The 19,636-nt window shown below is 39.3% G+C and overlaps 2 protein-coding genes across 3 annotated transcripts in view; one reads left to right on the plus strand and one right to left on the minus strand.

Annotated features, from left to right (window-relative positions):
* The first annotated feature begins 1,026 nt into the window (after positions 1-1,026).
* Positions 1,027-19,442, plus strand: LOC106089455 (gametogenetin-binding protein 2-like). 2 transcript variants are annotated; one of them, XM_013255308.2, is made up of 5 exons: positions 1,027-1,399; positions 11,790-12,356; positions 12,441-12,619; positions 12,681-13,953; positions 18,688-19,442. In XM_013255308.2, the coding sequence occupies exons 1-5, from the start codon at positions 1,301-1,303 to the stop codon at positions 18,886-18,888; spliced, it is 2,319 nt and encodes a 772-aa protein (XP_013110762.2). In that variant the 5' UTR covers positions 1,027-1,300; the 3' UTR covers positions 18,889-19,442. The 2 variants fall into 2 exon arrangements, with proteins under 2 accessions (XP_013110762.2, XP_013110763.2); XM_013255309.2 differs by lacking the exon at positions 1,027-1,399 and adding an exon at positions 7,819-7,840.
* Positions 19,284-19,636, minus strand: part of LOC106089450 (mediator of RNA polymerase II transcription subunit 27) — a 91,183-nt gene continuing 90,830 nt past the window's right edge. Inside the window, exon 5 of the mRNA XM_059362419.1 lies at positions 19,284-19,582. Within this exon, the coding sequence (XP_059218402.1) occupies positions 19,445-19,582 (138 nt within the window). The 3' untranslated portion in view covers positions 19,284-19,444. The remainder of the gene's footprint in view (positions 19,583-19,636) is intronic.

A 19,636-nucleotide genomic window follows, 5' to 3' on the forward strand; every position in this document is an offset into this window, starting at 1 on the left:
TAAAGGTGGTCTCATTTGTACACAACCACAAATCATATGGCGCAATCCGCCATATTGCCATCAAGCTGATCGTCGTTTTGCCAATACACGCAAACAAATTTGTGAGTGTGTGTGTACGTGTGCGTGAATGAGCGGAGAATATGCGAGAAAGGAGATAACAAGAAGGAGAATGCAAACAAAAATCTGGCATCTTAATACCGTCAAACACGGCCGGCTGTTAGCGGATTTAAAAAGGCGTGAGACCACCTTTTTAAATCCGCTTTGGGTTGGTACTCTATTCGGCTTTTCAGGCGAAAAATAAAAAATAACGTATAAACTAAAAAATAACGTATAAAAAACGTATTCTTACGCTAATGGCTTAAAAGACCACTTTTAATAGGATTTAGTGGCCAATGTAAACGTACTTTAATTCTAGTGTAGTATGAATGTAAGATTGAGATGGTAAACATTTCATGTAATTTTTTTTTGTTAAATTTTTTCGCAACAATTCCGAAAGCCTGACAGAATACTCTGATAAAGAGTACAACGTTTTTCAATGTTTACTGCAAGATAAAAGAATAGAAATAACACGTTTGCAAAATTGCAAAATTTTCAATCACGACGGTAATAGAAAAATTTATATTCAATTCCAAAAATTATTGAATCAATAATTTTTTTTAGTATTTTTCAATTAAAGTGAAAATTTTTTATCGATTTTTTTCTGAGGTGTATTCAACGAGAAAAATTTTACACAGCTGGTTGTTATACACTACGTGGGTTAATTTATCTTGCAAGTACCCATTTTCACAACGCTGATATCAAAGGGATGCCACATAGCAAACTATAATTAGCACATATGTTTTTGGTTTTGAAAATCATTTATCTTACATTTATCTTACAATTTCTAATTATAGATTGAACACGTTTGAGAAATAAGACGAATTGTATAACTTATACATCTACATTTCTTGGACGTTTCGCAGTTTAGTAGCCTTTCTGTTGCTTTTGCGAAAGGAAACCCTGCTCACAGAGTTGCACAATTTTTCGCGTATCAGTGTGGCAACTTCTGATAAACGAAACAACGAAGACGACGAGTCAAGAGTTTGTCAAATTACATCGGTTTTTCTTTGGTGGAGTGAAAAATATAGAAAAAAAGTGTAAAAAATCACGTATATTTGCTTAGAAACCCTACAAGGAGTTAATTGTACATATTAATTTTAAAGAGGATTATTGCAACAATAACCACAAATAAGCATACGTGTTTGAGAATAAGCAAAACGTAGACGAGCGAGTGATTTCTGTTTTTTTTTATTAATAAAACATGGCGCGTCTAACCTACGTCTATAGAACGGAGGACATAAGTTATGTGAACGTCGGCCGGAGACAATTGCCCGTCAATGCTGGTGATGATAATCTAATGGTAAGGGCCCCAATGGAAATGTATGATGATTAACACGGGGTTTCCAGAAAGTTGTAGTGAACTCTACTTTTATGCAAATGGAAGCAATTGACGAAGTGACGACGATGATGGGGTTTTTGCTGGCTTTGAGTATGGTACATTGTGTGTGCGACGTGAAAAAGAAATGTAACAACGTTTCTGGGGGAAATTTTTTTGATGTGAGTGGCCGTCTTTCACTGTTACTACCACCACCATCAACATCATCATCGTCAGCACTCGCCACCTCGGCACCGCACCACCCTCAAAATTTAAGGTGCAGCTGACGCTGATTAAACTTGTTAGAGTATTTTCTGTCTCGCACACAATATAATTTCTGATGTCGTTTACTTCGCTGATACTGTGTTTCTTTCTTAATTTATTTGTTTGGAAAAAAACCTTGAATTTTAAATTGTTTATCACTTGTCACGAGAGAATCTGTCTCTGCTATTTCGACTAATGCGACGACATTGCTCTACGCAATATTTTAATGAAACAATCCAATAACAAAAAGAAGTGCTTAAGAAATAAACGTTCATTGTCATTTTACTCTTGAGACTCAATGCATCGAAAGAGAACAGCATTCACGCACACACACTTCCAAATTATTGCGGATGGAAGTTATTAACTATTAATCATAGCAAAGACAAAAATAATTCTCATTTCCTTGAGCATAACCCTACATTAACAATGTTGGTGTAATAAGAGGTCAACATTAAACTGCGCCCACCAAATAGCCGCCCACTTCGTTGGTTAACCAGCTATACAAATTGAAATGCTTTAATATCTCTTAATCCGCCGAATGCAGTTGCACAGATTTGGTGTTGCTGCCGCAGTTTGCATTATGCATTATGTTGTGTATACATTAAAATAACTATAAAACTTTCTTTGATCATAGATTATTCGTCGAACTGTGGAATATTTTTCCATTGTTTTTGTTTTTTATTTTCCTTCTTTTGATCCAGTGCTCTGTTCGATGTTGCATTTGTTTTTGTTAACATTTTCTTTGTGACCACACCACACGAAGATGGAGCTGACTGAGAAAAACAGGTTCAAAATATCTACATTGGCTGTTAAAATTACTGCGCTGTTGTGTAGAAAACGCACACAGGCCAGAGATGGAAAGATTACAATTATATAAAGTTGTTGTTGTTGTTGAAGTTGTTAATGATCAGCGGTGTTAGTTTACCCAATAATGCCTCGTACTTAATCTAAGCATACATGGAAGTCTAAGGGGCGTTATATTAAAAGATAAACGTATTTTCTAAAATGTATGAAAAATATGTAAAAGCCTTTTGAACTTTAAATCAGGGCAACTGCTGTTAGTAATGACATTGTAGTTGTTGTAACCGTGTGTTTGTTGTACACTGAGGCGGCAGCCCTTGACGATGAAGCAGTCCATCGGGTCAATCCGGTGCGTACAACCGGCTGCCATGGAATTGAAGTCATGACATCGAAATGGAGTCCATACAAAGCGCTCTTGTGGAAATGCTAAAAGCTGAAGGTTCGATTAGAATTGTTTTTATTCCCTCTTTTTGTAGCTTTTGCTTGTCAACTGAGTTCTGAGGTCTTTCGAGAGGGAGAGAGTGTCGTCATCATCACATTAGGTGTTCGATTCATATCGACTATTACCGACCTCGTTTAGGGGCGTTGAGTTTGTATGGGCGAGGGCTAACGGTCTTGGCAGACCAGTAAGACTGGCTGGTGAACCCGGCCCGGGATAGCTGTGAGTACCACACAAGCTGGAACATAGAAGTCCGATTTGTGTGGTGTTCATTGCTGTCACGAGAAGCTAAGCTGCGAGCTACGTGGAATAGCTGCAACGGCAGTCGTATAGAGCGGAGAGTTTCTGTGAGATGCCGGTCTGCACCGGCTCTTGCACAAATACTGCGTGCCTATGATGCTCGATATGACAAGGTGAGTTATTGGCGCCTATAAATGACCAGTGCTCATCTTGATCCCGCGCCGATCGATCCTTTGGACCGGAACGATCTTACTCACATACAGGAGCTTTGACGAGGATCGCCACCTCCACATGAAAATGTGGCTACAACAACAACTAGCTGTTGATCTAACGAAGACGAAGGAAAGCTGTTAAAGATGCATTGTAGTAATGTAAACTATAGAACAAGGTAAACAATAGATAAGACAAAAAAAGGCAACTAGACGGACCAAGGAAAAACTCTTACCGTTGGTAGCATCGCCCAGTCAGCCAATTCGGTCCTTTACAGAACTCCAGATTGAATGAGGGAGAAAGTGTTTTCAGGAAATGCACGCACATAAAGAAGTTTTCACCCGATATCTCGATCGTGGACCAGAGACAGTTGCCCAGTAGACAGCTATAGTTGAGAATTGGCCGAACCATCGCCGTAACACCCTCATGGGAGGACTTATTGTAGTTATTAAAATTTTTCAGCATTCTGGAACGCCAAATTATTTATACGAATGCCTCTGCTAGTTTGTTAAGTATCATTTCGGTGCACTTATAATGTTTGCAATGACTGATTGATTTTTTTGTTTTCTGCAACACTTTGAATTCACATCTCAGGACCCTATGCACAGTGGGGTAGAATAGAAAAAAAACTAGTAAAATATTTTCGGTTGGAGAACGGTTAGGGATAACATGGTCAGAACTAAGGTGTCAACGAGATAATGTGCCAAATTTCAAGATCCTAGGTGGTCCCGGAGCATCTTGGGAGGCCCCTTAATTTGGTCACCTCAGCATTTCGAAAATTTGTTCGGGCTGAAAAATGTTCATTTGTGGTCCGATTTCTAAAATATTGTGTATATTGTTGACCAAAATTAGGAGCCTTGCAAGAGGCCCCCAGTTTACTAAGAGCTTTGAGTTTTTGCACATGATCATGACATGATGTAGATTTCCAGTTTAAAAGAGATATGAAAGAAGTTCGTTATTTCTGCATGCCATCTCTGAAATATATATCTCTCTTATTATTTTTTAATTACATATATACAGTATCGGCCAAATCTAAGCGCCCCCTCATATTTTTATACCCTACACCACCACTGTGGTACCAGGGTATTATAACTTAGTGCATTTGTTGGCAACACCCAAAAGAAAGAGAGATAGATCCATTGATAAGTATACCGATCGACTCAGAATCACTTTCTGTGTCGATTCAGCTATGTCCGTCTGTCCATGTTAAATTGTGTACAAAATTGGAAAATATCTGTTCAGATTTGGTGATATTTCCAGTAATATTGCAATAAAATGGTAATTTGTTAACCGATTCTGTCGAAATTTGGTAGGAAGAATTTTCTTTTGACTCTCGTTTAAATGATAATTTTTTCCGGATAAAATTTGTCCTCTTTTTTCTTTTTATTTGTTTATATTATTAGTACAGAAAAAAAATTTGCATAAAAAATGAAAAGGAAATTCGTAAATATAAGCCGACAATACTACAGCACCACTATGTTAAGAAACAAAAGTAGTTGAAATCAATATTGCGTTTCGAATCCTTTATTCTGTTAATTATTTCAGTTGATATTGCTTCCCATGTTGCGGCGTCAAATAAATCTTATTTGGTTTTGCAATTTGTTCGGTTGAATTTCCAAGGGTTCCGACAGGATTGAAGTCCGGTGATTGTGGTGGCCATGGCTTAATATTAATAAGTTTTTTCGTAAACCGAAATTTCAGGGCCCTAGAATTTCCGGGGTCTGCTTTTAGGGACCCAAACATTTTTTTCTGTCTGCGAAAATCGCGTGAATAGGCACTCAGTATTTGTGCAAGAGCCGGTGCCACTGAGACTCCACTTGTTGTTGTTGTAGCAGTGTCTTGTGTACTGAGGCGGCAGCCCTTGCCAATGAAGGAGTTCATCGGATCAATCCGGTTCGAACAATGCCGTCGATGCCGTTGATTGACCACCACTGCAATTGCAGCTACTCCGTATGAAGCATTCCACTATTCGCAAACTGTGTGAAGCTTCTCGTGATAACGATGAACACAACACATATCGAAGCTCAAAGGACCAAACTATGTGGTGCTCATAGTCATCCCGTGCCGAGTTTTATAGAGTGCCTATATTTTGCAATTGGTTTTGGCCGATACTGTAAGTTTAAATGAATATCTTTAATAACTTAATGGTTTTGCATCTCTTAACACAACGCACGTTTGCATGTATAGATGTATGTAGTGCAGTATTGTCAAGAGAAATTATTTTTGCATTCAATCCGTCCCAACCAAATGGGTTTAATTTTTGTTTACCCCACTCTACATTCGCCCAAGTAGAGTCGTGTTTCATCGTCATCGGCAAAACTGATGCAACAACAATGTCAAACACCATCACTGACAAGTCTCTCAGTCACTTTCATTGCTTCTCTACGTAGTTACCAAGTCTTGTTATGCTTTATGCAAATGCACACATTAAGGTTGGTACCACGTTTGCTTTTCGCGATATTTTTCGCCGATTAATTTTTTTTAGCTAATAGATATTAAAGCAAACAATTCCGTAGGACATTCCCTCATTACTTATGGTAAAATTGTTATTTTATCATTGATATTTGTGAAGTTTTTCAAAACAAAAAAAAAAAATAAATACCAGCCTGTAGAGATTATAAATCAAAAACCAATCCTGTGGCAGCCGGTTGTACGTACCGTATTTGTTTTTATTTTCATTTTTATTTAATATTTTTATTTTATTATTTTTTATTTTCAAATAAAATAACAAAAAGTAAAATAGGACCATTGAAACCAATAAAGCATAAATAATGCCGACAATGATGTCAAGCGTTTCCAATAAAATTTCTTTTTGCCATTTTCCTCAATATAAACAGAGTACAACTTTTGCACCTATTTTCCTCTAGTATTTCGCCGACTTTTTTTATGTGGAGTTTGACAGCATTCCGCCTGAAAAGCTGAACAGAATACTCAGCTTTATTCTGGAATAAGGCTGGTAATACGTTTGCTTTTCGCGATAATTTTTTTTTTAATTTTTAAGATATTGTTGTTGTAGCAGTGTGTTGTACACTGAGGCGGCAGCCCTTGCCGATGAAGGACTTCATCGGGTCAATCCGGTACGTACAACCGGCTGCCGTGGGATTGGTTTAGATATTAGATCAAGTTTTAGTCAAATATCAAGATCAAGATCAAGTTTCAATGATATAATAAAAATTTTATAAGAATCTTACGACAAATGCAATCTTTAGATATTAGATTGTATTTGTCGTAAAGTTCTTAAATGCGAAAAAATGGGTTTTCAACGGTTATCAACGAACATAGTACCGGCCTTTAGAAATAATTGTTATATTGGGTTGCCCAAAAAGTAATTGCGGATTTTTCATAAAGTCGGCGTTGACAAATTTTTTCACAGCTTGTGACTGTAATTGCATTCTTTCTTCTGTCAGTTATCAGCTGTTACTTTTAGCTTGCTTTAGAAAAAAAAAAAGTGTAAAAAAAGTATATGTATTTGATTAAAGTTCATTCTGTTTTATTAAAAATGCATTTACTTTCTTTTAAAAAATCCGCAATTACTTTTTAGGCAACCCAATAATATGCTAGTAAATGCGTTCGTTCGTAGTAAATGCGTACGTATGTGCATGCTGAAAAGTATCTTCTTTATACATAAGAGTTTTGTGCATATATACATACATACACATATACATACATAAGAGTTTTGTGCATATATGCACAAAACTCTACATACATGTTTGTCCATATCTTCTTCATTGAATGACAATAAACTTTCTTGAGAGACCTTATTTGTTATGAATGCACATCCATATGTATAAAGTTCTCAGTGTTGCCGTTTCATCTTGTTTTCTGTTTTCAATAAATTGTCTTTCAAGTTGAACTCTTTACTACTCAAATATCATGGATAGTAGAATTCATAACCATAGAAGCTGGCGGCACTCAAAATGTTTTTAGAAGTCAAAATGAAAAACGCTTTTAAGGAAGGTAATGGACAGACATAGACGTGATGACGATCAAAGCAAAGCAGGACTTTATAAAATAGGTATCTTATTAAAATAATAATTGACTAAAATAAAAGGGACACATTTTAAATGAAATTATAAAAGCATTCTAAAAAATTAGCGGTTACTTTTTTGGTTGCAAATAATTTTTAATAAAAATTTTAGCTTATGGCAATACTGAACATAACTTTAAATTTGTACATTTGTACGTATGCATGTACATTTATACAATATTTAAAGGTTTCCGCATGCACATGTACGTACGGGGTACGTACGGGTACGGGTTATTACATTTTTTTTTGGTAGCGGCTTTCATCAGCCACCCTGTACTTGTATATACATATTTGATTATTGTAATAACTATTTCAACATTTGTGTTAATGTTCATATGTGAGATTCAATGTAGATGTGTTCGGCTTATCGTTGCTCTTACTAGTCTAGTAGTGCATGATTAGATGACTGGGTGACGGCGCTAAAACGCAGCAGTAATAATTTGAGGTTTGTTTGGTTTTTTTATGAAGTGGAAACATGTGCTTTTAATGAAATGTTTGGTTTAGCTTTTCTTTTATTGGTTCCAAGTTTATTTTTACCGTGGAAAGCTAAAAGTATAAAAATAACATATAATTATTCTACATGTTATAACTTTATTTTATACTGTTGTGTTAAAATAATAAGTACATACCTATTTTATAGTGTACTTTCTCAATTCAAAATCTTCCTTCTGTTCCCGCGGTATCAAAATTTGCCATTGACATTCCATTAAGGAATCAATGTGTGTTGTCCGAAAATTTAAGTTAAAGGTTAAGGTATCTCCTTTTTTTGCCGAACGGCGTGTTTCAGAGCGACACCACTCAATAAAGAAGTTAACACTGCGGATTACCTAAGGTATTTACCTCACAAATGTCGCCAGCACAAGAAAAGATAAACACAGTTGAAATTTTTTTTCTTATATACTTCGGAAGGATTTGCATCCAGGCGTTTGGTGTGATAGGTAGACCTTCTAACCTCTGAGCTACAGCAACCTCTTGCGGTAGCATAATGGACTTAAATATCTATGTGCGTCTTTTTTCTGGAACCGTAAACGTAGATTGGCCATATTTTTAGGGAGAATTTTTCACCGTTATATTCTGCTATGGCTCCATATACTAGCTTACTTTACTCGGAAACTTCTGGTCCATTGTGTGCATCCTAAACTTAAAAAAATAATCGGGAGATCAATTTATATGGAAGCTGTATTAAGCTATAGACCATATTGAACACGCATGGGAGAAGACATTGTACAAAATTTCTGCCAAATCGGAGTAGAATTTCGCCCTCTGAAGGCTCTGGAGGATGGCAACCGCAGTTGCCAATCGCTTTACTCGGAAACCTCTGGTATATTCTGTGCCTCCTAAAAATAAATGAAATAACGCCAACCCACGCCGAGTCATCGCATTTGTCATAGTGAGAATCCACTATACTAGCTTATTGTACACTGCTCGGTCGGGATATTAAATGGACCAAATAAGGATTCACAATACTTATGCGTTATATGGTATGTATCGGTTAAAATCTGATGTGAGCTCCAGATAATCCGATCACACGATTTTATTTCCTGAGTCCCGGATTTCTTAGACACATGTATAGAAATTTATTTAAATCGATTCGAATGTTGATATACATAGCTTCCGTATAAATATACCACCCGATTTTTATTTTGAGATATATATACACATGAACGATTAAGAAAAATTTTGTGTGGATGTTGGAGGCCATGCAAAATGATATCGAAATCGAGTAATAATTGTGCCTTCTAGTTGCTTAAGAAATCTAAGGAACGATATCGCATCAAATGCCTACGATAATTCATGAGACTTTTATTTGCCCTGATTGAAATCTTGGCTATTACATATGTGCTGTGATGGCTTTCAAGACAGCCGACGTGCTATGCAATTTACGAAATCCAAGCTAATCCTTAGCGTTCGGAAGAAGTGCCTCACGCTTCTCAGCTACTGGCGAGAAAAGAGGAATCCGCTTACACGATTCTCCCTTGTTCGAATCGTTTCCTGCCTTCAGTAGAGATAGACCACTCTGCCTATTTTCTAGACATTGGTAACTATCTTCTTCTAGTACCCCTTAGACAAGTTGGTGTTGCGGGTGGCATTCGTAACTCTGTCAACGGTTAATTTGGATGGTTGTTCGTTGGCTTGAGAACCACATATTCTACAAAATGGAGTTATGATCCTTTCTGCCGGTGTTTAAAATTGTTTTGAAAGTAGATTACAGCGTACCAATATTGGCAGTTCCCGGCACAGGACACCTGTGGGTGCCACGCAGGCTGGAGCATTGGTTTCCGATCTGTGTGGTGTTAGTTACTGTCACGAAAACTTAGAGATACCGGACTCGTCCACAGGTTGCGGATAGTGGAATGTCCTATACGGAGTGGCTGCAACGGCAGTCGCAGACAAACAACGATAGAGTCTCAATGAGAGGCCGGGCGGCACCGGCTCTTGCACAAATACTGAATGCCAAAGATGCTCGATTTGACAAGGTGAGTTATTGGCGCCTTTAAATAACCAACGGCCCCCCTGTTCCCGTACCGACCGGTACTTTGGACCAGAACGAGCTTGCTCATCTACAAGGGCTTGACGAGGATCGACACATCCACATGAAAAATTGGCTACAACGATAACCGGCAGTTCAGTTAAAGTGCTTCAAGTGATCCAGCCAATAATTCCGTTTATATACCTTTACCATACAATTGATTTCCAGATTCAGTTCCCTGATTCTATATATAGGTCTAGATCTAGGTAGAATTTTAGGGCTGATTCTCATCTCTCCTCAGCGAGTCCGCTGCTTACGACAGGAAATAGGGCCTCAGCAGGAGAATTCCATCGGTGGTATAAAGTAAGCGGCTGCTATGCTTTTGATGTCTCGTATTTCTTCTCAGTAGCTGGAAAGGGAATTGGTAATATAATGAAGCGTCACCAATGTGAGCAAAGTCGTTTCTGCCCATAGGACTAATCGTTGCGGGAACGTGATGCGTATTGGTTATTTAAAGGCGTCAATAACTCGCCTTTCCATGTCGAGTATTGCACGCACTCTGTATTTAGATAAGAGCCGTAGCCGCCCGGCCTCTTACTAAGACTATCTACTCGAAAACGCTAATTGTCCGCTACAGGTAGCTTTCAGCGGAGCTAACCATAAAAACAATGATCATCACATAAATCGTAGCTAATTATTCCAACATGTATGGTGCTCATAGTTATACCGGGCGGTAAGCGGTGTATTCTGAAGCCTTTCTATTGGACTTTCTATCGATTGATACACTCTATCCGAATTTCTTTTGATTGACAGATTGTTATGAAGTCGGTTTTTCAGTCAATGGAGAGATTTATGGGAAGGTAGCTTGATCCCAATGCAATGACGGGTTGCCAATATATGAACAGACTAGAAGAAACAATTGAAATGTCTGGTGAATTGCAGCAATCATTCATTAATCTAGGGCATCCTCCTTTATCTTGTTAAAAGTGGAGCATTCAATTTGCTCTGTCAAACCCTTGCCTCCATACACTGTAAGTTGGGGTAACTACCGTCGAGGGCAAGCGGAATAGGTCTACCATTCTGTATACAGCATGGAATGGTGTATCAAAAATGCCAGTCCCATGCCTCCACGATCATCTTATGCAGCCCATTGTAATCGTGGCAACTGTGCAAGCTGCCACAACGACTCTGAGCACGATCGGAAATGCACCCACCCAATACACCAGTTAGACCTCCCGGATAGCTGTGAACACCACACATACCGGAATTTTAAGGTCTAATCTGTGTAGTTTTTATCGCTGTCTCAAGAAGCTTCGAGCTACAGAGCGCGTCCACAGGTTGCGGATAGTGGAATGCTCCATATGGAGTAGCTGCAACGGCAGTCACGGACAATCAGCGGTATCGAGCGGAGAGTCTCAGTGAGATGCCGGGCGGCACCGGCTCTTGAACAAATACTGAGTGCCTGTGATGCTCCATATGACAAGGCGAGTTATTGGCGCCTTTAAATAAGCAATGGCTTCCTATTCCCGCGGCGATCGGTCCTTTGGATTGGAACTTGCACGCCTAAAGGAGCTTGAAGAGGATCGCCACTTCCACATGAAAATGTGTGACATCAATCCCGGGACGGGTCACAAACATACGGAGCAGGCACACTACTGTGTACATATCCTAAAATTATTATTGTATAGGTTAGTTCTTAAAATGGTTTAACCTAAAACTGTTAAAAAATGCCGACAAATGCTTAAGAAAGCATAAGTTCGCCAAGTATTCCCTGGGGATTGTTGAGTTATTAGTGGCGCTCGCCATAAAAATATTCTAAGGGATTTATATGGATTACAAAAACAAATTATGGGTGGTGAAGCATCGATCATCTAAATTTTCATTTAATTCGATATTAATTAATAAAACTCGCTTTCCATTTCAGATGCTTATGGACTTAAATAGTAAAGGTCTTTGCATTGATAGTCCCCACATCCGCGGCAAAGAACTTGAGGAATTTACAAGGAAATTTAATCTACTCACAACTGATGAATTACAAACATCGTTGGAAATTAGCAGCAAGACATTTGTATCCGTTCTAAATCAGTGTGTCCAATGTGTGGGTTGTCGGCGACGTGTCGAGCGTCTTTTCTATCAGCTTACACTCTCCGGTCATCCAACGCTCGATCCATTGGTGCTGAAAAACTCTTGTGTTTTGAGTATAGCCGAAGAGAAAATGAAAACCCCGCAAGCCTTAGGAACACTGTTGTATCGTCACCACGAGATACTGAATAATTTGCTGGAGAGTAAGTTACGGAATAAGACAAGGTGTGTACTGCATTCGTTAGATGCATTCCGTTCGAAACCCTTCTCGGAGACATGGCGGGAGGTGTGGTCGTCGATGAAACACAATTGTCGCGATGAATTGGCCGTGATCGAAACGAAAGAATTGCATGAAGTGTTGGAAAACTATTTGAAGAAGCATAAATTCTGTAATGGTTGCCGTACGAAGGTAGATACAACATCCTCAATTCAAATTCGTATAATGTCCCACTAAGAGTAAAATTTTGTCTTTTCTACTTCCGCGATTTTGCAGATCGAAAAGGCGTATAAAATTTTGGTAGGTGAGACGACAACGAAAGAGAAAGGCTATGTCGCCGCACTTTATGCCAATATCAAAAAGTGTCATCCCGACAAGCACATACATGTTTTCACGAATAAAATCGACTTTCTCGACGCTCTAATAAGGCGCGCCGAGCCCGAAGTCAATGGAAGGTAATGCTTAAAATTTGTTGTCATGAGAATTTAATTTTTTAATTATATTTCGATCTTGCAGCTATTCTAAATTGCGAGAACGTCATGCGAAAACATTAGAAATTGCCCAGGAAGAAGTACTCACCTGTGTCGGTATGATAATGTACGAACGTTTAAGGCGCGTCTACGTGAGTCTGCGTGAAGAAGAACGTGCCTGTCAAGTGTTAGCTGCGGTTGGTGTGCATGCGCTTTGTCGTAGTTTCGACATGTCGGTGGAAAAGAAACAGGGTATCAGCAATTTGGAACTGCTCTATCAAGAGATAAGTCGAGCTGAAAAAGCCAAAGAGTACAAGCGCGAGCAAAAGAAATTGAAAAAGAAGAAGAAGAAGAGCGAAAAGAAAAACTCTCGTGTATGTGACCGCAACGATGCCCATGCAGAGGAGGAACATGGCAGCGATGATGAAGATCTGCATGAACATCATGGCACCAAGGCTAGATCGACCTCTTCAACAATCGATGACGATGATGGCGACGAAGTCGTGGACATCGATGATGAAGAGGAAGATGATGGGACGTTAGCTGCTGGTCAGAAATTAAAAGGCATGGAATTGGCGGACGAAGATGCAGGTGTTGAATGTGATCACCCTGAAGAAAATCACGAAGACGAGGATGCGGATGATGTTAGTGAGCATCATAAACCGCATTCGGTGGCAACGTCCAACCAAAACTCAGTTCAGCCAAATACTCAACAGCAAAAGAAGAAAAAACAAAAGCAAAAACAAAAAAAGAAAAATGCCTCCACCAACAACAACAGCAGCAGCGGCAATAAAAAGAAAGAGAAAACATTGAAAATTGAAGCCACAACTGCTCTCGGTACTCAGGTTGGAGCTAAAGGCACCAACACTACTGATAACAATGTCTCTACTGTTGCCATTACTAATACCACCAAGTGCAACGACTGTCAATCACCAACGTCCGACTGTCCATGTGAAAGTGATATCAAAGATTCTGGCTATGGCAGTGAACCTTTGTCCCATGGAAATTCACGTACCTCTAGTGTTGTATCATCTCCCGAAGATACATCGGAGGGTTCCGAGGTCTCGTGTTCGGATGGTTTTTGTAATCATGAAAGTAGCAAAGATATAGGATGTGGTGGCATACATAAATGTCATTCGGTTGATTTAGATGATGAGCAGCAACAGAAACATCATCATCGTCACCATCATCATGACAACGAAGTGCAACACAATCATGATCATTATCATGATGACGATAATGAATTTAGCTTTGTTTCGGATTCTTGTAAATTCTGCCAAGAGGATAACTTGAATACGTTGAGTCTGGAACAAATGTTGGTAAGCTTTATGACGATATTTGTGTGTACATGTGTTGTTTATTAGTATTTTGATGTCGGTTCCTATCTGATGCCAAGCCCGGTGTAGATCTTTTAGGGAATACACAAATAATGAATACAAGTTTGTATTTTGAATACTTTTTCCGTTCATTTCTCATTTAGGCTGAGTAAGCACCTCTAGCGAAATTTTTGGTTGCAGCTAAGACATTTATGTCACCACTGAAAAATAGTTGTGTACAATACAAGATGGCGTTATGTGCTATAATTAATCGTTTATATTTGCAAATAACTTCATTTCATGTTGCATGGAGCTTTTAAACATACATTTTCATACGTAGCTGCAAGAAAAAATTCACCAATGCCTATTATGTCACCCTGTTACGGAGAGAAAATTTTATTTGAGCTGCGTACATGCAAGCTTAATTTTCGGTAACAGTACCGCTAACGAAGATTTCGTTTAGAATATCTTAAAGCATTTCTTATGGTAAAGAAAATTTCGCCAGAGGTGCATACTGCGCTTTATAGCAAATTTGGCAAATTAGCTTAACATTGACACGTAGAACAATTATTTAGATTCCTTTTCTTGAATCGACAGCGAACTTGCTGACTGGAGCCATGTTATTTGGTTATGATTTTTACTGCCTTCTGACTTATCGCAACTTTTTGGTCGGATCTGGGAATTTATGATACTAAACAGACTACAAGTAGGTTCTATATGAAGGAAACAAAACCAAGCTGTGTGCGGACTGGGACCTATACACTGAATCCTTAAATAAGTACAAGAGCGAGGTGAAGTTTTTCAAGAGGGCCTCTTGGCTCTCTTTTTGCGTGTCAATAGAGGGAACGAATGAGTTTTTCAGTTTCCGTAGGGGTTTCTCTAAGGATCCGACATGGACGGAGTCTAGTTTTGAGACGCTTGAGCTACTGGATGCGACGGACTCCCCTGGGTGTTAGGAGGTAGCCGCACGGTCGATGTACTTGGATAGTATTGATCTTCCCATGATACAGCACTGAGACGAGTCACTGTACGCAGTTGAGTACATGATAATGGCATCCTGCCTGTTGAGTTGCAAAGGGCACGGCTGTATGCCCAAGGTTTTTTACGAACTGCTTATGGAAAGACTTGCGAGAGGTTAGGTTGGTTTTCATCCCGAAGGAGTGGAAACCAGTCCACTGCCTACTCAAGAATTACAGGCTAATCAGTCTCTCATCCTCCGTATAAAAGACCCTGGAAAGACTACTTGGTTCATGTATAAGGGACAGTCTCGACCCTTCATTAATGGCTATGAGTATGACTACAGTCCCAGCACGGGATAGTTGTGAGTACTTCAATGTTCCGGCCTGTGGAACATTAAGGTCCGATCTGTGTGGTGTTCATTGCTATCACGAGAAGCTTAGCTGCAATCAACCGGGCGCGTCCACAGGTTGCGGATAATGAAATGCTCCATACGGAATAGCTGCAACGGCAGTCGCGGACAATCAGCGCTATCGCTCGACTTTGTAAGAGGTCTGGCGGCACCGGCTCTTCCACAAATACTGAGTGCCTATGATGCCCATTATGACAAGGCGAGTTATTGACGCCTTTAAATAAGCAATGGCCACCCTGTTTCGGCGGCGATCGGTCCTTTGGACCGGAATGAGCTTGCTCCCCTACAGGAGCTTGACGAGGATCGCCACCTCCACATGAATATGTGGCTACAACAACAACAACAGCATTTTGTAGTTCATGATGTGTAGGAGGGCGTGCTCTATTGGAAAGATTGTTGCTAGCTAAACTCCGCAGGGTTTTATCCCATCTTTTTTGGCTTCTGGTTATCAATAAGATTCTGAGGTCTTTCGAGAGGCTGACGTCATCGTTGCCCACACGGATGTCGTCGTTATTAAATTGGATGGCCGATTCCTCCATACTTTTAAGGCAACACTCAGTGAACATTGAGAAAGCTGTCTGGATAGGCGAGGTCCAACGGGCTTGGCATACGACCCAAAAAAATTGAGCTGGTACTTTTTACCTTTGGGTGAAAGCTAATAAAGCACAATAGGCCATGATTGAACTCCCCTTTCATGGTGGGCTACCCATTCAACCTTAACGTATATTGTATCTCTATCTGCTTATCTCCCACTTGAAAATATGGTCCAAATCGAATCGCTGTCATATAGACCGATCTGCTGATTTAGGGTCTAAAGCTCATAAAAGGCGCTATTGTTATCCGATTTCGCTGAAATTTGAAACAGTGTGTTAATAAAAGCCTCCCGGTATCCGTCTCAAATATGACTTAGATCAGTCTATATTCAGATATAGCTGCCATATAAACCGATCTGCCGATTGAGGGTCTTAAGCCCATAAAAGCCGCGATTATTATCCGATTTCGCTAAAATTTGAGTTTAGGGTCTTTATAGCTGCCATATAGACTGATCTGCCCATTAAGGGTCTTAAGCCCATAAAAGCAGCAATTATTATCCGATTTCGCTGATAATTGAAATAGTGACTTGATTAAAGTCTCGGTCTTTATTCAGATATGGCTGTCATATAGACCGATTTGCCGATGAAGGGTCTTTAGCCCATAAAAGCTGCATTTATAACCCGATTTCGCTGGAATTTGATACAGTGACTTGTATTAAGCCTCCCGTCATCCGACCAGCATATGGTCCAAATCAGTTTATACTTAGATATAGCTGCCATATAGACCAATCTTAAAATTAAGGGTATTTATCCCATAAAAAGCGGATTTGTTGCCCGACTTCGCTGAAACTGTGACTTGTATAAGTGTTCTCGGGACCTGTATGAAATATAATCTATACCAGCCCCCTTTTGCATATTATTATGGATACTAGGCCCTCCCCCAAACCCCAAAAATACGAAATTGGTATAACATTGTTGGGTCAAAAAACCTGGGGGGACGCCCCATCCCAAAATCCACCCGGGCGGACATGTTTACCAATTGGGACAATATGGGTATCAAATGAAAGGTATTTAAGAGTAGAGTACGAACTTGTTATACAATTTTCGCCCAAAGTGCCCAAAGCGGTGAAAACCCCCCACAACAGGACTCTTTCACCGCTTTGGGCAATATGGGTATGAAATGAAAGGTATTTAAGAGTAGAGTACGAACTTGGCATTAAAATGTTACCCTAAGTGACGGTGGGCCCCCCACCCTCAAAAACACCTTCCAACAGATGGGCAATATGGGAATCAAATGAAAGATATTTAAAAGTAGAATACAAATACGACACAAACATTTATTGTTTGGTGGCTTAGGGCCCTACCCACCCCCCAAAACCCCCCAGCAGGACAAATTTACCGATTGGGATATGAATATGGATATGAAATGAAAGCTAATTTAAGGTAGAGTCCAAACAATACAATACAAAATTATTCCTTGATGTCTGAGGCGCCTCACCACCCCCCAAAACCCCTCAACAGGACATATGTACCGATTGGGGCAATATGGGTATCAAACGAAAGATATTTGAAAGCTGAGTACACATCTGTTATAAGAATTTTGTCCAAGGCGTCTACAGGGCCTCCTCTACCCCAAAAACCTCCAAAACGGGCATAAATGTCCAACGTCACAAAATGGGTATCGAATGAAAGGTCTTTGGGAGTTGACTACGAATCCTGTATGCACAATAAGAACAGAATCTGGGACTGGCCCACCCACTAAATACCCTTCGATAGGACGTCTAGTTCGATGGGATAATATGCCAGTTAAAAGAAAGGTCTATGACAGTATATTTCGAATCTAATGTTGGTCTAAGGATTTCAAGCATCTGAGTCATGCCCTATCGTTCACCAGGAGAGTAGATCGCGACAATAAGACTCAAATAAATTGTCGTTTGGTTCTTAGCGTCGGAGGGACCGACCCTCGCCTCCCAATAAATGCAACGCCAAACTGTCATGTTGGATGACCGAAAATATATTGTACTCAAATGAAAGGACGTGTTAGAGGGCAATCCGCCTGCCCCTATTCTACCCTAACAGGACTTATTTCTTGACGTGACCGTATAGGGCTCAGATAAAATAAGTGTGAAAGAAGGCGCAGCGGAGCGGGCCCTGTCCAGGTAGTTATATAAATATATATAACTCAAAGTATATTTCTTTTTCTGTGTGTCTGTCTGTTTGTTCCGAATAGACTCGATAACGGCTGAACCGATTTATTTGAAATTTTCACAAATCGTGTAGAATACTCTGGAAGGAATAAAAGACTATAAAATTTTTTGATATACCTCAAAAGCACCTCCCAAAAATAAAAGCGGACAACATGGGACTCAACGGTATTCGGGAGTAGAGTACTAATTTGATAATAAACATTGGGTCTAGGTACCTAATGTGGGCCGTCGTGACCCAAACCCCCCTCAAATAGGCTTATTAGACGATAATGACAAAATAGGAATCAAATAAGAGGTATAAGGGAGTATTTTACGAATATTGTTTGGCTATAGGCTATACAATTTGTTGGTAAGGGGAGGGTCCCCCTTGCCCCAAAAGCCCATCCAAAAATAAAAGTACCGATCGGGACAATATGCGACTCGAATGCAAGATACTCGAGAGTAGAGTAGGAATTTGCTATAAAAAACTAATCCAAGTACCTATGGCCATATGGTTCCAAATTGTTCTGAACAGATCCATAGGCTATTTAGTAAAAACACATATATTATAGTTATCAACAATAATAAAATTCTTGTTTTTTACATGTTTACATAATTTTTAACTTCCGTCCCCTTCTTTCTTTTCTAGGACGATTTCGATGGCGATGACGAAGCTGAAGAAAACTGTTACATTCCCCAGGAAGTGGTCTTAGAGTATCAGTGCCAACGTGAAAAAGTTCAACAGCAGCGTTTGCAATTGCGTGAAACTTTACGTGAGAATTTCGCACGTTTGTGTATGCAACAGGGGCGATCGGTGGCCTCCTCCCCCTCCTTCATGTCATATAAATAAGTTGTACGAATCAAGCGAAACTCTTCAAAACAAAGTCATCATATTTACAGATTGGTTGCCATAGCTTGCAATCGTCGTTCATTTCTAAAAATGGACAGCAGCGGCAACGACACCCTTAAAGGAATAGCAAAATTTGAACTTTTTCTTTTTTGGCAAGACAACAGAAAATATAAAATATCAATATAACAACTGTACTTCCTCCATTGCCTCTCCTCCCTTTCTTGTCCTACCAATTTACCTACTGCTACCTACCTACATATATATATCATCATTGTGTCCACACCCCCTGTTGCAAACAAAAATTAAAAACTCATTTCATGCCGCATAGAGGGCAAAAATGTTTTGAAGTTGATAGAAAATGAAATAATTTTGTTTGCTAAAAGAAATCATAGAAATTATGAATTGATTGATTGTTTTCTTTTTATGTTTAAAAAATATATACAAACAGAAGAAATATTATTTAAAACAGAAAAAAAACAAAACCAAGCATTTTTTATATTATAATTTATATTAATGGAAATACAATATTAGTTAGCTTTGGCTAAAAATGTTAATATTAGCAATTTTTGCATTCCTCATGGAAAGGTTCCAGGGTCCTTAAATCGCGCCAAGTTGGCGGTAGGCCATTTGAGACATATTTTCCACATCTCTTGCAAGGCTCCAAAAATAATTTACTATAGCTGTTCAGCCAAGTCTGCAAAGATTTATGTAAAAAACAAACCCACCGATAGTGCTATGAATGCAAAAT

This window comes from Stomoxys calcitrans, chromosome 2 (genome assembly GCF_963082655.1).
Source record: "Stomoxys calcitrans chromosome 2, idStoCalc2.1, whole genome shotgun sequence".
NCBI classification, from domain to species: domain Eukaryota; kingdom Metazoa; phylum Arthropoda; class Insecta; order Diptera; family Muscidae; genus Stomoxys; species Stomoxys calcitrans.